General features: G+C 45.8%; 1 protein-coding gene across 1 annotated transcript in view; it reads right to left on the reverse strand.

Moving 5' to 3' along the window:
• LOC119967915 overlaps window positions 1–18,279 on the reverse strand; it is a 54,779-nt gene extending 36,500 nt beyond the window's left edge. The window contains exons 1-4 of the mRNA XM_038801012.1: window positions 18,135–18,279; window positions 9,433–9,516; window positions 4,824–4,981; window positions 2,626–2,778 (exon numbers count right to left, since the gene is read on the reverse strand). Of these exons, the coding sequence (XP_038656940.1) occupies window positions 2,626–2,778; window positions 4,824–4,981; window positions 9,433–9,516; window positions 18,135–18,279 (540 nt within the window). The remainder of the gene's footprint in view (window positions 1–2,625; window positions 2,779–4,823; window positions 4,982–9,432; window positions 9,517–18,134) is intronic.
• Window positions 18,280–18,538: the final 259 nt, after the last annotated feature.

Below are 18,538 nucleotides of genomic sequence, written 5' to 3' on the forward strand. Positions count from 1 at the left end.
ATGTCTGTGGGTCAGGCACACTCTTCTCTTCCTCTGTACCAACCGTGCAGGAGGATGAGGAGTTATGTGGAGAAATGTAAATACTACCACGCATGCATAGTTTTCAACATACTACACAAATAACTAGCTGATAGCAGCTAGCAATGAGTAGCAGTTACCACTGGAGATGTATTTTCAGCAAGACTGACGCTCACTACATTGTGGCATTGTAATCCACAAGATGGCAAACAAGTTTGTAAGATTTTATATTTCAAAACTGTGGGTGGGATTTTTCAGCCTGGAGGCAGCTCGCCATTGGCTGTCAGCGAGATCTTCCGGTCCCGACAATGTCTATGGTGTTTTGTGTGGCTCCCCCATCCCACCACTAGGGGGCCCATCACGGGGAGAGGGGGGCATCGCCTTCAGTGGGACCGCGAGATCTTGCTGGTGGGAAGGGCCAAAAACCCCCATCCCGTGTCTTTAATTTTAGAGTAAGATGGAGGAATGAAACGGGTCATGTGGTATGTCCTGAATCCTGCTGACAACAAACCTGGCTGGCTTGTTTGTTAAAGGTCATTTTGCTGAGAATAAGTTGCAAGATATTCATACTTGTAAATAATGACCCAAGCAGCTGTGCTAATGGTCAATAGATTGTTAGTCTTCATGTCCCAGGGCGGTGTTATGAATGTCAAGTTTTATAAACATTATACCTTAAAATGTCAATTTAATTCTAAGATTGAATGGAGTTTGGAGTTAGTAGGATTGCTAACCAGACTTTTGACCTGGCTACAAGGCCTATGTGATTCATATAGCCATGGAGAAGGGCTTTGAGAGGGAAATGTTCCACAGTGAGCCATTGTAGGGTCGGGTTTATTTTCCTAAAATTACCGATGAAAATCACAGATGGGGTCAGTCTGCAAAAATCTGAAAGAGCAGAGAGATTGAGACAGTAAGTCTCCATTGTTCATCATGCAAGATGTGCGTCAGAGTTTGTACTTGGATTAAAGAGATCAGGTTTGTGAGGGTTTAGGTTAAGCTGGAAGATTCGCCTTGCTTTGGCTAATGGGAGGGATTTCCTATTCATCGTTAACTATGAAAGTGGATTTAGGGATTAGAAGTTACGTAGCTGGAAAAGGACAAAGCTGAGAATTGTTTCGGACTAGTTCCTTCAAAATGAAGTGTCCACCTATGGGACAGAGTGACATATGGCCAGAGCAGGGCAATTTCCAGTTGCTGTTAAAGCTATAGGGCGGATCTTTCCTGTAGTTTACTGTTATGACCTGTCCTTGGGCGAGATCCGTTAATTTGTTTTCCCGAAAAGAACCCCAAATTTGTTGTGCCCCGGGTGAAAAGGAATTAGCTGACTCACCTTCTTTATTCATCCCCTCCCTCAGTTGGTCACAACAAGATTAATTTAAAAGGAACATCTCCCTCCCCTCTCCCCCCCCCCCCCCCCCCCCCCCCCCCCCTCCCCCCATTACCCTTTAGGCAGTCCATATGCATTTACTCTTTAGAATGAGCCAATCCAGGGCAGCAGGTTGGCGCAGTGGTTAGCACTGCTGTCTCACGGCGCTGAGGTCTCAGGTTCGATCCCGACTCTGGGTCACTGTCTGTGTGGAGTTTGCACATTCTCCCCGTGTTTGCCTGGGTTTCGCCCCCACAACCCAAAGATGTGCAGGGTAGGTGGATTGGCCACGCTATATTGCCCCTTAATTGGAAAAAATGAATTGGGCACTCTAATTTAAAAAAAAAGAATGAGCCAATTTAACCAGGCCTTTTTGAGTCAAAGAAACATTAAGTTTAGTAGTTACCAACAAAAGAACCCGAGAAAATAATAAAGAATGTAACACTCATGTTAACTCTCTGCTCAAATGAGAAGTTAAAGAGTCCAGATACACGTGATTGGCATATTTCCTGACTGTGTAGTGTTGCAGACAGAAGACCCTACAGTCTGGTTATCTGAAGTACTTTTGGGACTCTCGAAGACCCTAAGGAGGTAATAAATAGAGGAGAGAATTTCAAAGTTTAACAACCCTCTATGAGAATAGATTCTTCGTCATCTCCATCTGAAATGGGAGATGTGTTATTTTTAAACAGTGCCCAACTTATTCCTGGTTCCTCATTCTTTTAACATTGACTCTGTCAAGCTGCCGACAATTCTTATGGCCAGGATATTCCAGACCCCCGCTGCGGGTTTTCACATGGTGTAGGCAGCTTGCCATTGGCCATGAGTAGGATCATACGGCCCGCCAAATTCAATGACAACTCACATGGCTGACCCGTCCCACCGCTTCTTTTCCAAATCACTTTAAATCTGTATCCTCTCGTGCTTGATCGTTTTGCGAGAGGGAACTGGTTCTCCCTATATACTCTGTCTAGCCCTCTCATGATTTTGAACATCTCTATAAAATCTCCTCTTGGCCTTCTTCTCTTCAAGGGGAACAGTCCCAACCTCCAATCTATCCTCATAACTTATGTTTCTCATGCCTGGAACCATTCCTGTAAACATGTTCTGCATCCTTTCCAATGTGTTCACATCCTTCCTATAGTGTGGCACCCAGAACTGTACACAATATTCAGCAGTGTCTTGTATAAATTCATGCCTGGAATCAACCTAGTGAACCCTGCGGATACACTTTCCTGTACCTTTAAGAATGGAATCCAATTTGCTTCTTTCCTTAGTGCCATATTTGGGCCTTTCATTCCCCAGTGTTTTGTTCCAGATTCAAAGGCATCATAAACCGGAAAGGTCTTCATAGTTTCTTCCTTGGTAAAAATGCTTCTGAATTTCCGAATCACCTGAAATATTAATGTTGCATCAATCATTTTATAACAACTATTTGATTTTGCACAGAGCTTAATGATGTGACACACCAACTACCTTGCTTGCTGATCCACAGTGGGTGAACCTACACCTCACGGACTGCAGCAGTTCAAGAAGGCAACTCACCACTACTTTCTGAAGGTCAACTGGGGATGGGCAATAAATGCTGGCCTAACCAGCGACGTCCATGTGGTGCTATGCCTGTGCACAGTTCTGTATATAGTTAGCAATGCGACATACAACCAGCTGGTGGCGATAGAGATCTATCACGTGATTCAAGGCACCTGGCATCGGTAGTAAGTTGTACAAGAAGTTAGTGGCACTTAAAGTAGCTCCGGAGAATTCATTTAGTAGCCATCATCTGTATTGTAGTTCGTTATTTATCTTTCCACCTGTTTGTTACTGAATCACCTTTATAGTTAAACAACTATATGTTCTGTGTACATCATTACAACGGTTAAATCACACAACACAACAGCCCACTTCCCGTAAATGAATAGAAAATAAATAAATGCAACTTGTTGTAGTTGGAATTCCTTCAGAAGCATGCCCTATCATAACGTACCATCAATTAAAAGCATAAGATTGCTGCTAGGTACTTTCAGAGGAAGGTGAATTATGAACAAAAAAAGAGTTCAAGCAGCAAAGTGGTGAAGTGTATTTGAATACCAACATGCAGAACGCTTAATCCCTGTTATACGGGTTTATGGAAGTGTCAGACCAGGACTAAATACCAAGACATTAAAAAAAGGGAAAATTTCTCAAATTACCATGAACATATTTAATACTATGTCCTGTGACACATACAAGCATACTAATAATGCCTCAGGGAACCGCTTCATTGACTCTCTGTATAGACAGGAATAGTTACTGCGCTTCAAAAATAATTCATTGTGTGAAGTGCTTGCTGACGTTAGTACAGGAAAGGAGCTCCCATCTGAAGAAGATCTTGATCCAGGAAGGAGGCAGGACTGTCAAATAGGTTCAGCAAGCATGATCCGCAGGCAGTTAGGAGGCAGAGTATCTCTGTGAACTGACAGTGATGTGTGTGTACGAGAGGGTGACTGTTACTGAATGGGAAGAGGTATTCCTGTGTGTTGAGGTGGGGGGGAGGAGATGATTGAAAGAACTTCTTCGAAGGAGAAAAAAAGAATTATTGTTCTGGAAATCTTTAAGAAAGGGATGCTCTATTTGTGACAGATTGGCACTTATTTCTGCTGTTTTTAAGATTGAAAATCAGTTCATTCTGAAGTAAAATGGGTGTTTAAAAGGAACAGGGTAGTTCCAATTGGAATAAAAATTCCACCTGGAAACATGTGTGCCAAATGGGGCCAGCGATTTGAATTTAAGTCGCAGTATAACTTTAGTTGTCTCTTCTATAAGGGGGCATCCTAAACTGCACAAAGTACTCGATCTGTGCTCTCACCACATACACATTTAACATGATGGGTAGGATTCTTCAGTTCCCCAGCTGCGTGAATCTCGGCCACGCGCCATTCGCTGGTGGTAGGATTCTATCTTCCCGCCACTTGTCAATAGGCTTTCCCATTTTAATCATCCCATGCCGCCGGGAAACCCATTGGCTGGGATCGCTGCCGGTGGGAAAAATGAACCACAATGACCGGACAATTCCGCCGGATATCTTCACTTCTATATGAGGGTTAGCATTTATAAAACCCAAAGTGATTGTGACTTTAAGCCACCAGTGCTGACATGTTCAAGGAATTCTCTGCTTCCACACACAATTATATCATTCTGGTCGACCTTCTCAGCCCCGCCCTCTTCAGCTTCTTTATATTAATGCATACTCCCATTATTTTTTTCCTCCTGATATGCACCACCCTTTCTGTATTAAATTGCAGCTGCCGCCTGACTGCCCATTCTGCTAACCCGCCTATGTCCTTCATTTCTACTCCATCTCGCTCTTTCCCAAACTCCCGGAATGGACAGAGGCAGAATCACGAACATACTAAAAGGGAGCAGAGATTCTCGGAACTTGAGTACATAAGGAAGCAAATACCAATGTGAATAACTCTGTCTCATCGGCAGTGTTTCCGATATCGTCCACATCATATTCAATGCTGAAGTGAGAAAGGAGGTGCTGAAGCTGAGGTTTAAACTCCTCAATGTTCACTTTGTGTACAGGCAGACAAAGGTTAACTTCAAAATCAAACACATCTGCAACAAAAGAAAGTCATTGCAACAGTTTACAATTGATGTAGTAGAAGATTTAACCCTATAAGATCTGCCAACGGTACAGCATGTGCACTCGTAGAATCACAGAAATGCACAGCACAGAACGTGACCTAATGTGCCTGTGATACCTCTTTGAAAAAACAGTTGTGCTTAGACCCATAACCTCCGCAATCCCTCTGTAATTATGCATGAAATCAGCTTCCGCCAACTTTTCAGACATAGCATTCCCAATCCTGATAAATCTGTGAGCGTTGAAAGATACTGAACAGTGGCTAGCATCTAATAAAAGCTAATAACTGCGGATGCTGGAATCTGAAACCAAAAGGAAAATGCTGGAAAACCTCAGCAGGTCTGGCAGCATCTGTACCGCTTTGGATACTGTTGAGGGAGTTGGCTCACCAGGGGAAGGCAGCAGCAGCCAGGTTCATGGCACCGTGGCTGGCTCTGCTGCACAGCAGGGCAGGAAGAAGAATGGCAGGGCTATAGTGATAGGGGACTCAATCGTAAGGGGAATAGACAGACGGTTCTGCGGACGCAATCAAGACTCCAGGATGGTATGTTGCCTCCCTGGTTCAAAGGTCAAGGATGTCTCGGAGTGGCTGCAGGATATTCTGGGGGGGGGGGGGGCATGAACAGCCAGCTGTCGTGGTGCACATAGGTACCAATGATATAGGTAAAAAATGGGACAAGGTCCTACAAGCTGAATTCAGGGAGTTAGGAGTTAAATTAAAAAGTAGGACCTCAAAAGGTAGTAATCTCAGGATTGTGATCTGTGCCACGAGCTAGTCAGAGTAGGAATGTCAGGATAGATAGAATGAATGCGTGGCTCGAGAGATGGTGCAGGAGGGAGGGATTCAAATTCCTGGGACATTGGAACCGGTTCTGGGGGAGGTGGGACCAGTACAAACCAGACGGTGGTGGGGGGGGGGGGGGGGGTGTTTGCTAGAGCTGTTGGGGAGGGTTTAAACCAATGTGGCTGGGGGATGGGAACCAATGCAGGAAGTCGGAAGGTAATAAAACAGGGACAGAAACAAAAGGGAGTAAGGGGGAAAGTATAAGGCAGAGAAGCCATAGTCAAAAATCAAAAAGGGTGACAGTACAAAGTACAGTGACTGAGGGAAGCTTAGTGAATAGGCCCAGTAATACTAAAAGGAATAAAACGGGAAGTAAAAACGTAAATGGTAAGCGATGCGGCAGGTTGTTACATGAAGAGATGGGTTCAACGACAAGTAAAATTAGGAGAAAAGTTAAGAGGAAATATAACTTAGGAGAGGTTACTGATCAAGGTGTTAAGATTCAAAACAGGTATAAAAGCTAACATAAGTGTACTTTACCTGAATGCTCGTAGTATTCAGAATAATGTAAATGAGTTGATGGCACAAATCATCGTGAATGACTGATTTAGTGGCCATTACTGAAACATGGTTAAAGGATGGTCAAGACTGGGAGTTAAATATCCGAGGGTATCAAACTATTCGGAAGGACAGAGTAGATGGTAAGGGAGGTGGTGTAGCTCTGTTATTTAAGGATGACATCTGGGCAATAGTAAGGGATGACATCGGTGCTATGGAGGATAAGGTTGAATCCATTGGGGTGGAAATCAGGGGTGGGGCAGGCAATAAACAAAGAAATAACTGATGCATGTAGAAATGGTACAGCAGTTATCATGGGGGATTTTAATCTACATGTCGATTGGTTTAACCAGGTCGGTCAAGGCAGCCTTGAGGAGGAGTTTATAGAATGTATCCCCGATAGTTTCCTAGAACAGTGTGTAATGGAACCTATGAGGGAACAAGCGGTCCTAGATCTGGTCCTGTGTAATGAGACAGGATTGATTAATGATCTCACAGTTAGGGATCCTCTCGGAAGGAGCGATCACAATATGGTGGAATTTAAAATAAGGATGGAGGGTGAGACGGTAAAATCAAACACTACTGTTTTGTGCTTAAACAAAGGAGATTACAATGGGATGAGAGAATAACTAGCTAAGGTAGACTGGGAGCAAAGACTTTATGGTGAAACAGTTGAGGAACAGTGGAGAACCTTCCAAGTGATTTTTCACAGTGCTCAGCAAAGGTTTATACCAACAAAAAGGAAGGACGGTAAAAAGAGGGAAAATCGACCGAGGATATCTAAGGAAATGAGGGAGAGTATCAAATTGAAGGAAAAAGCATACAAAAGTAGCAAAGATTAGTGGGCGACTCGAGGACTGGGAAATCTTTAGGGGGAACAGAAAGCTACTAAAAAAACTATAAAGAAGAGCAAGATAGATTATGAGAGTGAACTTGCTCAGAATATAAAAACAGATAGCAAAAGTTTCTACAAATATATAAAACAAAAAAGAGTGGCTAAGGTAAATATTGGTCCTTTAGAGGTTGAGAAGGGAAATTTAATAATGGGAGCTGAGGAAATGGCTGAGGAACTGAACAGGTTTTTTGGGTCGGTCTTCACAGTGGAAGACACAAATAACATGCCAGTGACTGATAGAAATGAGGCTATGACAGGTGAGGACCTTGAGATGATTGTTATCACTAAGGAGGTAGTGATGGGCAAGCTAATGGAGCTAAAGGTGGACAAGTCTCCAGGCCCTGATGGAATGCATCCCAGAGTGCTAAAAGAGATGGTTGGGGAAATTGCAAATGCACTAGTGATAATTTACCAAAATTCACTAGACTCTGGGATGGTCCTGGTGGATTGGAAATTGGCAAACGCGACACCACTGTTTAAAAAAAGAGGTGGGCAGAAAGCGGATAATTATAGGCCAGTGAGCTTAACTTTGATAGTAGGGAAGATGCTGGAATCTATCATCAAGGAAGAAATAGCGAGGCATCTGGATGGAAATTGTCCCAAAGGGCAGACGCAACATGGGTTCCTAAAGGGCAGGTCGTGCCTAACTAATTTAGTGGAATTTTTGAGGACATTACCAGTGCGGTAGATAATGGGGAGCCAATGGATGTGGTATATCTTGATTTCCAGAAAGCCTTTGACAAGGTGCCACACTAAAGGTTGCTGCATAAGATGAAGATGCATGGCATTAAGGATAAAGTAGTAGCATGGATAGAGGATTGGTTATTAATAGAAAGCAAAGAGTTGGGATTAATGGGTGTTTCTCTGGTTGGCAATCAGTGGCTAATGGCGCCCCGCAGGGATCAGTGTTGGGCCCACAATTGTTCACAATTTACATAGATGATTTGGAGTTGGGGACTAAGTGCAATGTGTCCAAGTTTGCAGACGACACTAAGATGAGTGGTAAAGCAAAAAGTGTAGAGGATACTGGAAGTCTGCAGAGGGATTTGGATAGGTTAAGTGAATGGGTTAGGGTCTGGCAGATGGAATACAATGTTGACAAATGTGAGGTTATCCATTTTGGTAGGAATAACAGCAAACGGGATTATTATTTCAATGAAAAATATTAAAACATGCTGCTGTGCAGAGAGACTTGGGTGTACTAGTGCATGAGTCGCAAAAAGTTGGTTTACAGGTGCAACAGGTGATTAAGAAGGCAAATGGAATTTTGTCCTTCATTGCTAGAGGGATGGAGTTTAAGACTAGGGAGGTTATGCTGCAATTGTATAAAGTGTTAGTGAGGCCACAACTAGAGTATTGTTTTCAGTTTTGGTCTCCTTACCTGAGAAAGGACGTACTGGCACTGGAGGGTGTGCAGAGGAGATTCACTGGCTTAATCTCAGAGCTGAAGGGGTTGGATTATGAGGAGAGGTTGAGTAGACTGGGACTGTACTCGTTGGAATTTAGAAGGATGAGGAGGGATCTTATTGAAACATTTAAAATTATGAAGGGGATAGATAGGATAGATGCGGGCAGATTGTTTCCACTGGCGGGTGAAAACAGAACTAGGGGACATAGCCTCAAAATAAGGGGAAGTAGATTTAGGGCTGAGTTTAGGAGGAACTTCTTCACCCAAAGGGTTGTGAATCTATGGAATTCCTTGCCCAGTGAAGCAGTTGAGGCTCCTTCATTAAATGTTTTTAAGATAAAGATAGATAGTTTTTTAAAGAATAAAGGGATTAAGGGTTATGGTGTTCGGGCCGGAAAGTGGAACTGAGTCCACAAAAGATCAGCCATGATCTCATCGAATGGCGGAGCAGGCTCGAGGGGCCAGATGGCCTACTCCTGCCCCTAGTTCTTATGTTTTTATGAAACGTTAGCTCTTTTCTCTCCCTACAGCTAGCATCTAATTGTTGGCGGACACTGGTTCAGGAGTACAAGTCCTCATTCTCTGCTCAACTAAGACCTCTGAATACTTCCCAGCAGCTGGGTCAGTGCTCTGATATCCATGGACAGCAGTGGAGAACCTTCTGAAAGCAACAGGGAAATAAGCTGCAAGTATGTCACAGCAGAAGATCTTTAATTAGGACACTCCACTGCTATATGACAGATTCACAACATGTATTTAAATTCTGTTTCATCTTTACCTTCAACGCCCACAACAGTTGAGTACTTGTTGCAGATCGAGACGGTATGGGTCCCAGCTGATGACAGGAGAGCGGAGGTTTTTCCTGATATGAATCATGTAAATGGTGAGGTAACAGCACACTACACATTACAATTACCAAAGAACGGTACACTGCACATAACAATTACCAAAGAACAGTACATTACACAATACAACTACCAAATGACAGTAATACATGTAATAACACCGCAAAGTTGGATTGGATTTGAATTATTGTCACATGTACCGAGGTACAGTGAAAAGGCAGAACATTCCAGGCAGAATGTTCCGTGCATAAAAAAAAAGGACATATGATCGATAGATACACAATGTAAATACGCAGACACACATTGGGTGATGCATACGGAGAATGGTACTACTCAGTAGAGAAGATGCGTGGAGAGATCAGTTCAGTCCATAAGAGAGTCATTCAGGAGTCAACAGTGGGGAAGAGGTAACAGTAAATTGCTTATTTACAACCAACAAATTAAAATACACTACCAATTTAACCTACCAAATGACTGAAAACTGCTCATTACAAATTACATCCTGCACATCACAATGATAATACTTCAATGTACAGAATTACAGAGTCTACAACACAGAAATAGAATCATAGGGCGCAATTTAATGCGCAAAACACAGAGCCTCATTTTGGGTGTAGAAAGCGGGGTCTTTCTCAAGAGCCTGCACCGCCAATAGTGAACCCGCTAGCAAATGGAACTCATTTTTCCCGGCCTCGTGCAGGACAAGAGATTGGGGATCCATTTTAAAATTGCAATTTCTCGACCACTCTCAGGCACCCTACCGCGACCTCCAGATCTCCCCACTGCCCTGGATGTCCCCACTGCCCCAACATATCTCTTAAGGGCAGCCTGGCACCCAGGCATCTTGGCACTATCAGCCTGGCCCCCTGGCAGTGCCCTTGCCAGCCTGGCAGTCTACTTGGGCAACCTGGCATCCTGACAGTGCCCCTACCTGCCTGGTAGCACCACCCTGGCACTGCCAGGGTACCCAGGTGGCAGTGCCATGGTGCCGAGGTGTGCCAGGGTACAATGTCAGCCTGCCATGTCCCCTATCTCCTGCAGGCCTCCAAAGGGTCTGGGCGACCCCCCCAGATGTCATTACATGTGGTCCACGTTTGTGTGGATCTGTGCTAAACAACGCCATGGCGAGGCCATTCCTTCCCAGGCCTCGGGAGAATCAGGCGTCAATCTATTTAAATTAGCCCAATGGCTCCCTTAAATATTCTGGGTCTCAGTCAGTGAGGATGAGATCCAGATCGCGCCATCTTGCGAGATCCAACCATTCTGAATCTCGCAAATCTCACAAAAGGCCTCTTGCTAGCCTTGTTGCGGCCCCGATTTGGGCGCGATGAGGCCATTCGATCACACCCACAGGATCCCTACAGTACAGAAGGGGACCATTCAGCCCCTCGGGTCTGCACCAGCCGTGCATAAGAGCACTTTACTGAGGCCCACTCCCCCGCCCTCTCCCCGTAACCACGCACATTGATCACGGCCATTCTACCTAACCTATATATCTTTCGACTGTAGGAGGAAACTGGAACACTCAAAGGAAACACAGGCAGACACGGGGAGAACATACAAAGTCCATACAGACAAATAGTACAAAATAATTATAAAAGTTATTGAAAATGGTTAATTATTTCTGAATAAGGCCATTAATTTTTATTAGGAGCTGATTCAATATTTAACAAATTTAACCAACTCAAATGAAAATACACCTCATGCCTTGTGAATTTGTCTGACTAGGTGAGTTCACGGAAAATCTGACCACAAGCAGAAATTCACACAGAGAACTCAAAACATTACCGTGATTTGAATGAAAATGACTGCTTCATTCAATGGCTTCTAGTATTGGAGATTTGATGCATGAATTCACAGGAGCTCCCAGTATTTATGGGGAAATGGGAAAGGGCAGGAACATAGCATGGGAAAATCAGGAGCACAGAGTCCTGCTGATTTTTTTTTTTTCTTTATTCGTTCATGGGATGTGGATGTCGCTGGCTGGGCCTGCATTTACTGCCCCGAAGGCATTGAAGAGTCAACCACATTGCTGTGGATCTGGAGTCGTGTGTAGGCCAGACCAGGTAAGGATTTCCTTCCCTAAAGGACATTAGTGAACCAGATGGGTTTTCACCCTGGTGGGATTCAAACCCATATCCCCAGTGCATTACCCGGGTCTCTGGATTAATAGTCCAGTGACAATCCCACTGGGCAGCACGGTAGCTGAGCGGTTAGCACTGTTGCTTCAGAGCTCCAGGGTCCCAGGTTCGATTAGCGGCTTGGGCCACTGTCTGTGTGGAGTCTGTACGTTCTCCCTGTGTCTGCGTGGGCTACCTCTGGGTGCTCCGGTTTCCTCCCACAAGTCCTGACATTCTGAATTCTCCCTCTGTGTACCCGAACAGGCACCGGAATGTGGCGACTGGCGGATTTTCACAATAACGTCATTGCTGTGTTAATGTCAGCTTACTTGTGACACTAATAAAGATTATTATTACTACACCACTGCCTAAAGTTTGTAATGGTTGGACCTCAGTATCAGTTATACATTCGGTTGCCTGTCCAGCAGTCGGCCAGGTTTACAGACTTGGTGGCTGTCTGCTGTGAAAGGCTGAACCAGGGGCTCCAGAGAAGGGCTGCGCTGGAGAAATCCAGGAGGCTGAAGTGGAGGTCAGAGGCGACAATTGGAAGGGAGGCATGAGAGGGAGGGGACAGGGCTGCACCAGCTGGGAGGACTTTGGATTGGAATAAAGGGCATCTGAGGGCATCTCCAGACTGCAGCTGAATAACTCTGAGGTATTTGCGTATCTGCGTTACAGCCTGCAAGTGAAGTAAGTATTCAACATAGTTGCCTTCGCCACAACATATTGCCTAACAGCGGGCTGGATTCTCCCCTACCCGGCGTGACGGAGGGTGCCGGCGTAGGGGAGTGGCGCCAACCACTCAGGGGTCGCGCCTCCCCAAAGGTGGGGAATTCTCCCCACCTTTGGGGGCCAGCCCCGCGCCGGAGCAGTTTGCACCAGAAGACTGGCGCAAACACCCGGCGCAGTCGGAAGCGGGGCTGGCCGAAAGGCTTTCGGCGGTCGGCGCATGCGCCGGCAGTGACGTCAGCGGCAGCTGGCCGCTGACGTCACTGCCGGCGCATGCGCGATGCGGGGTTCTCCTCCGCGTCCGCCATGGCGGAGGCCGTGGCGGCGCGGAAGGAGAAAGAGTGCCCCCACGGCACTGCCCCGCGGAGTGAGCGGGGGGCCCCGATCGCGGGCCAGGCCTCCGTGGGGGCACCCCCCCGGGTCCGATCGCCCCCCGCCCCCCCAGGACCCCGGGGGCCTGCTCGCGCCGCTGAGCCCGCCGTTCCAGAGGTGGTTTAAACCTCGGCGGCGGGAGAAGGTCTCCCAGCGGCGGGACTTCGGCCCATCCGGGCCGGAGATTTGAGGTAAGTTTAAAAAAAATGAAATCCCGCCGGCGCCAGCGGTTTTCACAGGCTGCCGGCGGGATTTGCACAACGCCGGTTTATGACCGGCGGGAGAATTCAAAAACCTGCGGGAGCGGAAATAACGCCGCTTCCCGCCTATTCTCCGACCCTGCGTGGGGTCGGAGAATTTCGCCCAGCATGTCTTTCTGGACTGTGGGAGGAAACCGGAGCACCCGGAGGAACCCCACGGAGGCACAGGGAGAACGTGCAGACTCTACAGTGACCCAATCAGGGAATCGAACCCGAGACCCTGACGCTGTGAAGCAACAGTGCTAACCACTATGTTATTGTGCCACCCTAATGAGATCCCCTCTCACTCTTTTAAACGCCAATGAATATAATCCTAACCGGCTTAGTCTCTCCTCATATGGCAGTCCCGCCATCCCAGGAATCAGTCTGGTAAACCTTTGCTACACTCCCTCCATAGTAAGAACATCCTTCCTCAAATAAGGACACCAAACAGCACACAATACTCCAGGTGTGGCCTCACCAATGCCCTATACAATTGCAGTAAAACATCCCTATTCCTATACTCAAATCCTCTCGCTATGAAGTCCTACATATCATTTGCCTTCTTTACTGCCAGCTGTACCTACGCGCTTACTTTCAGCGTATGATGCACGAGGACACCAAGGTCTCGCTGAGTATCCACCTCTCAATCTACACCCATTCAAACAATAATCTGCCTCCCTATTTTTACTACCGTAGCAGATAACCTCACATTTATTCCCATTATACTGCATCTGCTATGGATGCACCTACTCACTCAACCTGTCCAAATCCCGCTGAAGCATCTCTGCATCCTCCTCACAGCTCACCCTCCCACCCAACTTTATATCATCTGCAAATTTGAAGATAATACATTTAGTTCCCTCGTCCAAATCATTAATATATAACGTGAACAGTTGGGGTCCTAGCATAGACCTGTGGTACCTGCCAATCATAAAAAGACCCATTTATTCAGACTTTTTGCTTCCTGTCTGCTAACCAGCTTTCTATCCATCTCAAGACACTCCCCGTAGTCCCATGCACTTTAACTTTACAAATTAATCTACTATTTCAGATCTTGTCGAAGGCCGTCTGAAAGTTAAGTAAACCACATCAATCAGTTCTTCCTGGTCATCTCTACGACTTATATCTCAAAGAATTCTAGTAGATTTGTCGAGCATAATTTTCCTTTTGTAAATCCATGCTGACTTTGTCTGATTACACCATTGCTTTCTAAATGCTATGCTATGAAATCCTTGATAATGGACTACAGCAGCTTCCCTACTACCGCCGTTGGGCTCTCTGGTCTATAGTTGCCTGTTTTTTCTCCCTTTGTGAATAGCAGGGTTATATTAGCTGCCCTCCAATCTGGAGGAACCATTCCAGAGTTTAACAATTTTGGAAAATCACCACCAATTGGTCTATTTCTATGGCCACTTCCTTAAGTACTCTGGGATGAAGATTATCAGGCCCTGGAGATTTGTCTGCCTTCAATCCCATTAATTTCCCCAAAATCATGGCCGGGATTCTCCAATCCTGCGGCTAAGTTCTGATGCCGCGTGAAAAGTGGCGTGAGCCACTCCGGCATCAACAGGCCTCAACTGGCAGCTATCCACCCCTTCCTAGGGGGCTAGTAAGGCGCCAGAGTGGTGTCCGCAGCTCCGGCACCCGAAAGCCGGCGTGCCACAGCTGGCGCGAGTTCGCTGATGCGCGCCACGGCCGGCGTGCGTTCGCGCATGTGCGTGGGTTCCCGTATCCGCGCCAGCCCCCGGGCAATACAGCGGAGCCCTCCAGGGGCCTGGCTCAGAGGAATATAGGCGCGGGATGGGAGAATCCCAGCCCATTTCTTTACTAATACCTGGGGTGGGTCGTAACACTAGGTATGAAATTACGGCAGATTCATATCTTAACAAAATCTTGGAAGAAGGAAAAAATGGATACTGTGATGTGAATCTTGTGGACTTACGTGGAAAAGGTGAGAAAGGTGAGAAAGGTGAGAAAGGTGAGCACAGTAGCCTTGCGATATGATAAGGTAATGCACAAACATACAAACATAGAAATTAGGAGCAGTAGGAGGCCACTCGGCCCCTCGTGCCTGCACCGTCATTGAATGGTTGATCTGATTGTAACCTCCTGCCTATTTCACCCACATGCTTATCAAGACTCTCTCTAGTTCTGTCTTAAAAATATGCCTCCTCTGCCTTTTAAGGAAGTTAGTTCCAAAATCTCACGACCATCTGAGAGCGGGGAGGCAATGACGTAATGACATTGTCACTGGTCTAGTAATCCAGAGACCCAGGTGGTTCGAATGCCAGTAGGTGGAATTTGAATTCAATTTTTAAAAATCTGGAATTAAAAGTCTAATGATGACCATCAAACCATTGCCGATTGTCATTAAAAACCCACCTGGTTCACCAATGGCCTTTAGGGAAGGAAACCTGTGACCTGACCTGGTATCATGTTGTGTTATGCTGCTTCGGTTAACACAGGCTGCTACTTGATGCAGTCTTAACTGAAGAATGCTCCAGACTCTGAAATGAGTTCAACGTGTTTATTGAACTATTAACACAGTTCTCAAATGAGTTTGACTCTCTGCTAATCTAACTGTAGTGACTCAGTCTGACTGTACCAGCTCGCTCTAAGCCACATGCTGGGGTGTGATGCTTCTGATCAACCCTGTCTAACTCTCTAGGTGTCTGTCTGTGGAAAGAGGCAGGTGCCTCATCCCTTTTATAGTGTTTATGTCATGCCCCCTCGTAGTGATGCCACCTCTGAGTGTCCTGACTGCCAATTGGTTGTGTCCTATTCTGAGTGTTCATTGGATGCATGTTTGCATATCATGACATGGCCTACATGTGACTACAGACCCACAGTAATGTGATTGACTCTTAATGCTCCTGAGGGATAAGCAACAAATGCTGGCCCAGCCAGCGACGCTCAGATCCCATGAATTAATAAAGAAAAAAAAGAAACAAATTCTCATCACCTCTGTCTTAAATGAGTGACCACTTTATTTTTAAATAGTGACTCCTAGTTCTTAGATTCTACCACAAGAGATGTCTCCCCCTCTTAAAGGTTTCAATCAAAGGGGAAATTGGGTTTAAATGTTGGCCAATTGTCACAACAGGGGATGTTAAATGTAGCACGCTGGGCTGGACTGCATTACCTTGCCGTTTAGAGGTAACAAAGGCATGATTTACAGTTTCAGCATGATAAGCTAAGGCAGAGCAGAATCAGGCAATGTTATGGAGGGAGGAATAGGTGATGTTGGTGATGGTGCGGATAGGAGGTCGGAAGGTCACCTTGGAGCTAAATATGACACCAAAGTTATGAGCACACGGGTTTAGTCTCAGACAGCTACCAAGGAAAGAAATGGAACCAGTGGCTGGAGAATAGAATTTGTAGTGAGGGCCAAAGGCGATAGCTTCAATATTTCCAATATATAAAGAGAAAAATTCTGCCCATCCAGCACTGGACATCAGCCAAGCATTCTGATGATTTAAAGACAGTGGAGAAATCTTGAGAGTTGCTGGTGAGGTAGAGCTAGGCATCTCTGTATATGTCAAAACTAAAGCTGTGCTTTTTTCCAAGAAATAGGTGAGAAATAGGAGGGGACCCAGGATAGGTCTTTGGGGGATACAAGACGCAACAGTGGGGGAGCAGTATCAGTGGTTGTTGCACATGGGGACGATGGTGTAGCGGTAAAGTCACTGGAATAGTAATCCAGAGTAAATAAATAAAAATAAAAATAAAAATTGAAAAGCTCAGTCGCATCTGTGGAGCGAGAAACAGAGTTAAACTTTTGAGTCCATATGGCTCTTCTTCAGAGCTAAAGAGAGGGAGAAATGTGATGGATTTTGGACTGTTTAAGAAGGGGTGGGGCAGGTAGAGCAAATAGAAAGTCAGGATAGGTGGGAGCTAGGAGAGATTTGATAAATATATGTCTTAGGCACAATACAAAGGGAGTGTTAAAGACCAAAGAAGGTGCTGATAGTGAATGTGCTAATAGCAGAACTAGGGTCGGTGCTCAGTGGAAACAAAATCTAAGAACAAGTGACAGATGGCCCTGTGGGGAGGGCTGGGTGCGTTGGGACAAAAAAAATTGGATTATAAAATGGGGTCGAGATGGAGGAGAGAGTTCATGGTCTGAAGAGGCTGAACTCATTGTTAAATCCAAAAGGTTTAAAGTGCCCAAGCGGAAGATGAGGTGTGTTCCTCTAATTTGCATTGGGCTTCACCGGAATATTGACAAAAGGCATCCCATTCTTAATGACATAGAATTTACAGTGCAGAAGGAGGCCATTCAGCCCATCGAGTCTGCACTGGCTCTTGGAAAGAGCACCCTACCCAAGCCCATACCTCCACCCTATCCCCATAACCCAGTAACCACACCTAACACTAAGGGCAATTTAGACACTAAGGGCAATTTAGCATGGCCAATCCACCTATCCATCTTTGGACTGTGGGAGGAAACCGGAGCACCCGGAGGAAACCCACGCACAGACGGGGAGAATGTGCAGACTCCGCACTGACAGTGACCCAAGCCGGGAATTGAACCTGGGACCCTGGAGCTGTGAAGCATTTGGGCTAACCACTATGCTACCGCGCTGCCTTGGTTCCAAATGGTAAATTCATATCTATTGGATCTGTCACTAAGCATAACCACACAACCTTGCTTGAAAGTAAGCTACAAAATACTTGTTACACTTGAGTAAGGGTTATGAGCTGCCTCGCGTATATGATTCATTTTCATGGCTCACCACCTCCGTGCACAAATGGGCTGCCTAAAACACAAAAAGGTGATCAAACCATAGGATCCCTACTCTGCAGAAGGAGACCATTCGGCCCATTGAATCTGCACCAAACCTCCGAAATAGCACCCTACCGAGGCCACTCCCCACCTTATCCATGTAACCCCGTAACTCCATCTAACCTGCACATCATTGGAACCTAAGGGGAAGTTTAGCATGGCCAATCCACCTAACCTGCACCTCTTGGGACTGTGGGAGGAAACAGGAGCACCCAGAGGAAATCCACACAGACACAGGGAGAACGTGCAAACTCGACACAGACAGTCACCCAAGGCTGGAACCCAGTGCTAACCACTGTGCCACCCCTATGTCCCAAAATTATATCCTAATTTACAAATAACTGGTTCTGCACAGCATGAATTGGCAAAATGGTTGAGTGGATTACTACAGCCAGTTCTTTGAGGGTTTTCCACATACATGGTGACGTATTCCTTCAGCTTTGTACATATTGATAGCAATGCTTTGTCTATGTACTCCTTTGATATTGTGGGACTACTTACGAACATGCTGCTGACAGAAAGCTTTGACATTTCCCCACATCGCAATTTCATGGCAGTTTAGACAGGCCGCCATTTGAATCTGTAGTCATTGAACTTATGAACTTTCAAACTTACGCAGTCAAGTTCAGTTGCAATGACAGGATGTACGCCCAAATAGATGGTGTAGCCATGGGACCCCCTCTAAGTCCAGTGCTCACTGACACTTCCATTGATTTCCAAATCCCAACATGTATATTGACTGGTGAAGCTAGGCTTGCAGTAGACAGTGGTGGAGAACCAGTTGCAGATT

This window comes from Scyliorhinus canicula, chromosome 6 (genome assembly GCF_902713615.1).
Source record: "Scyliorhinus canicula chromosome 6, sScyCan1.1, whole genome shotgun sequence".
NCBI classification, from domain to species: Eukaryota; Metazoa; Chordata; class Chondrichthyes; order Carcharhiniformes; family Scyliorhinidae; genus Scyliorhinus; species Scyliorhinus canicula.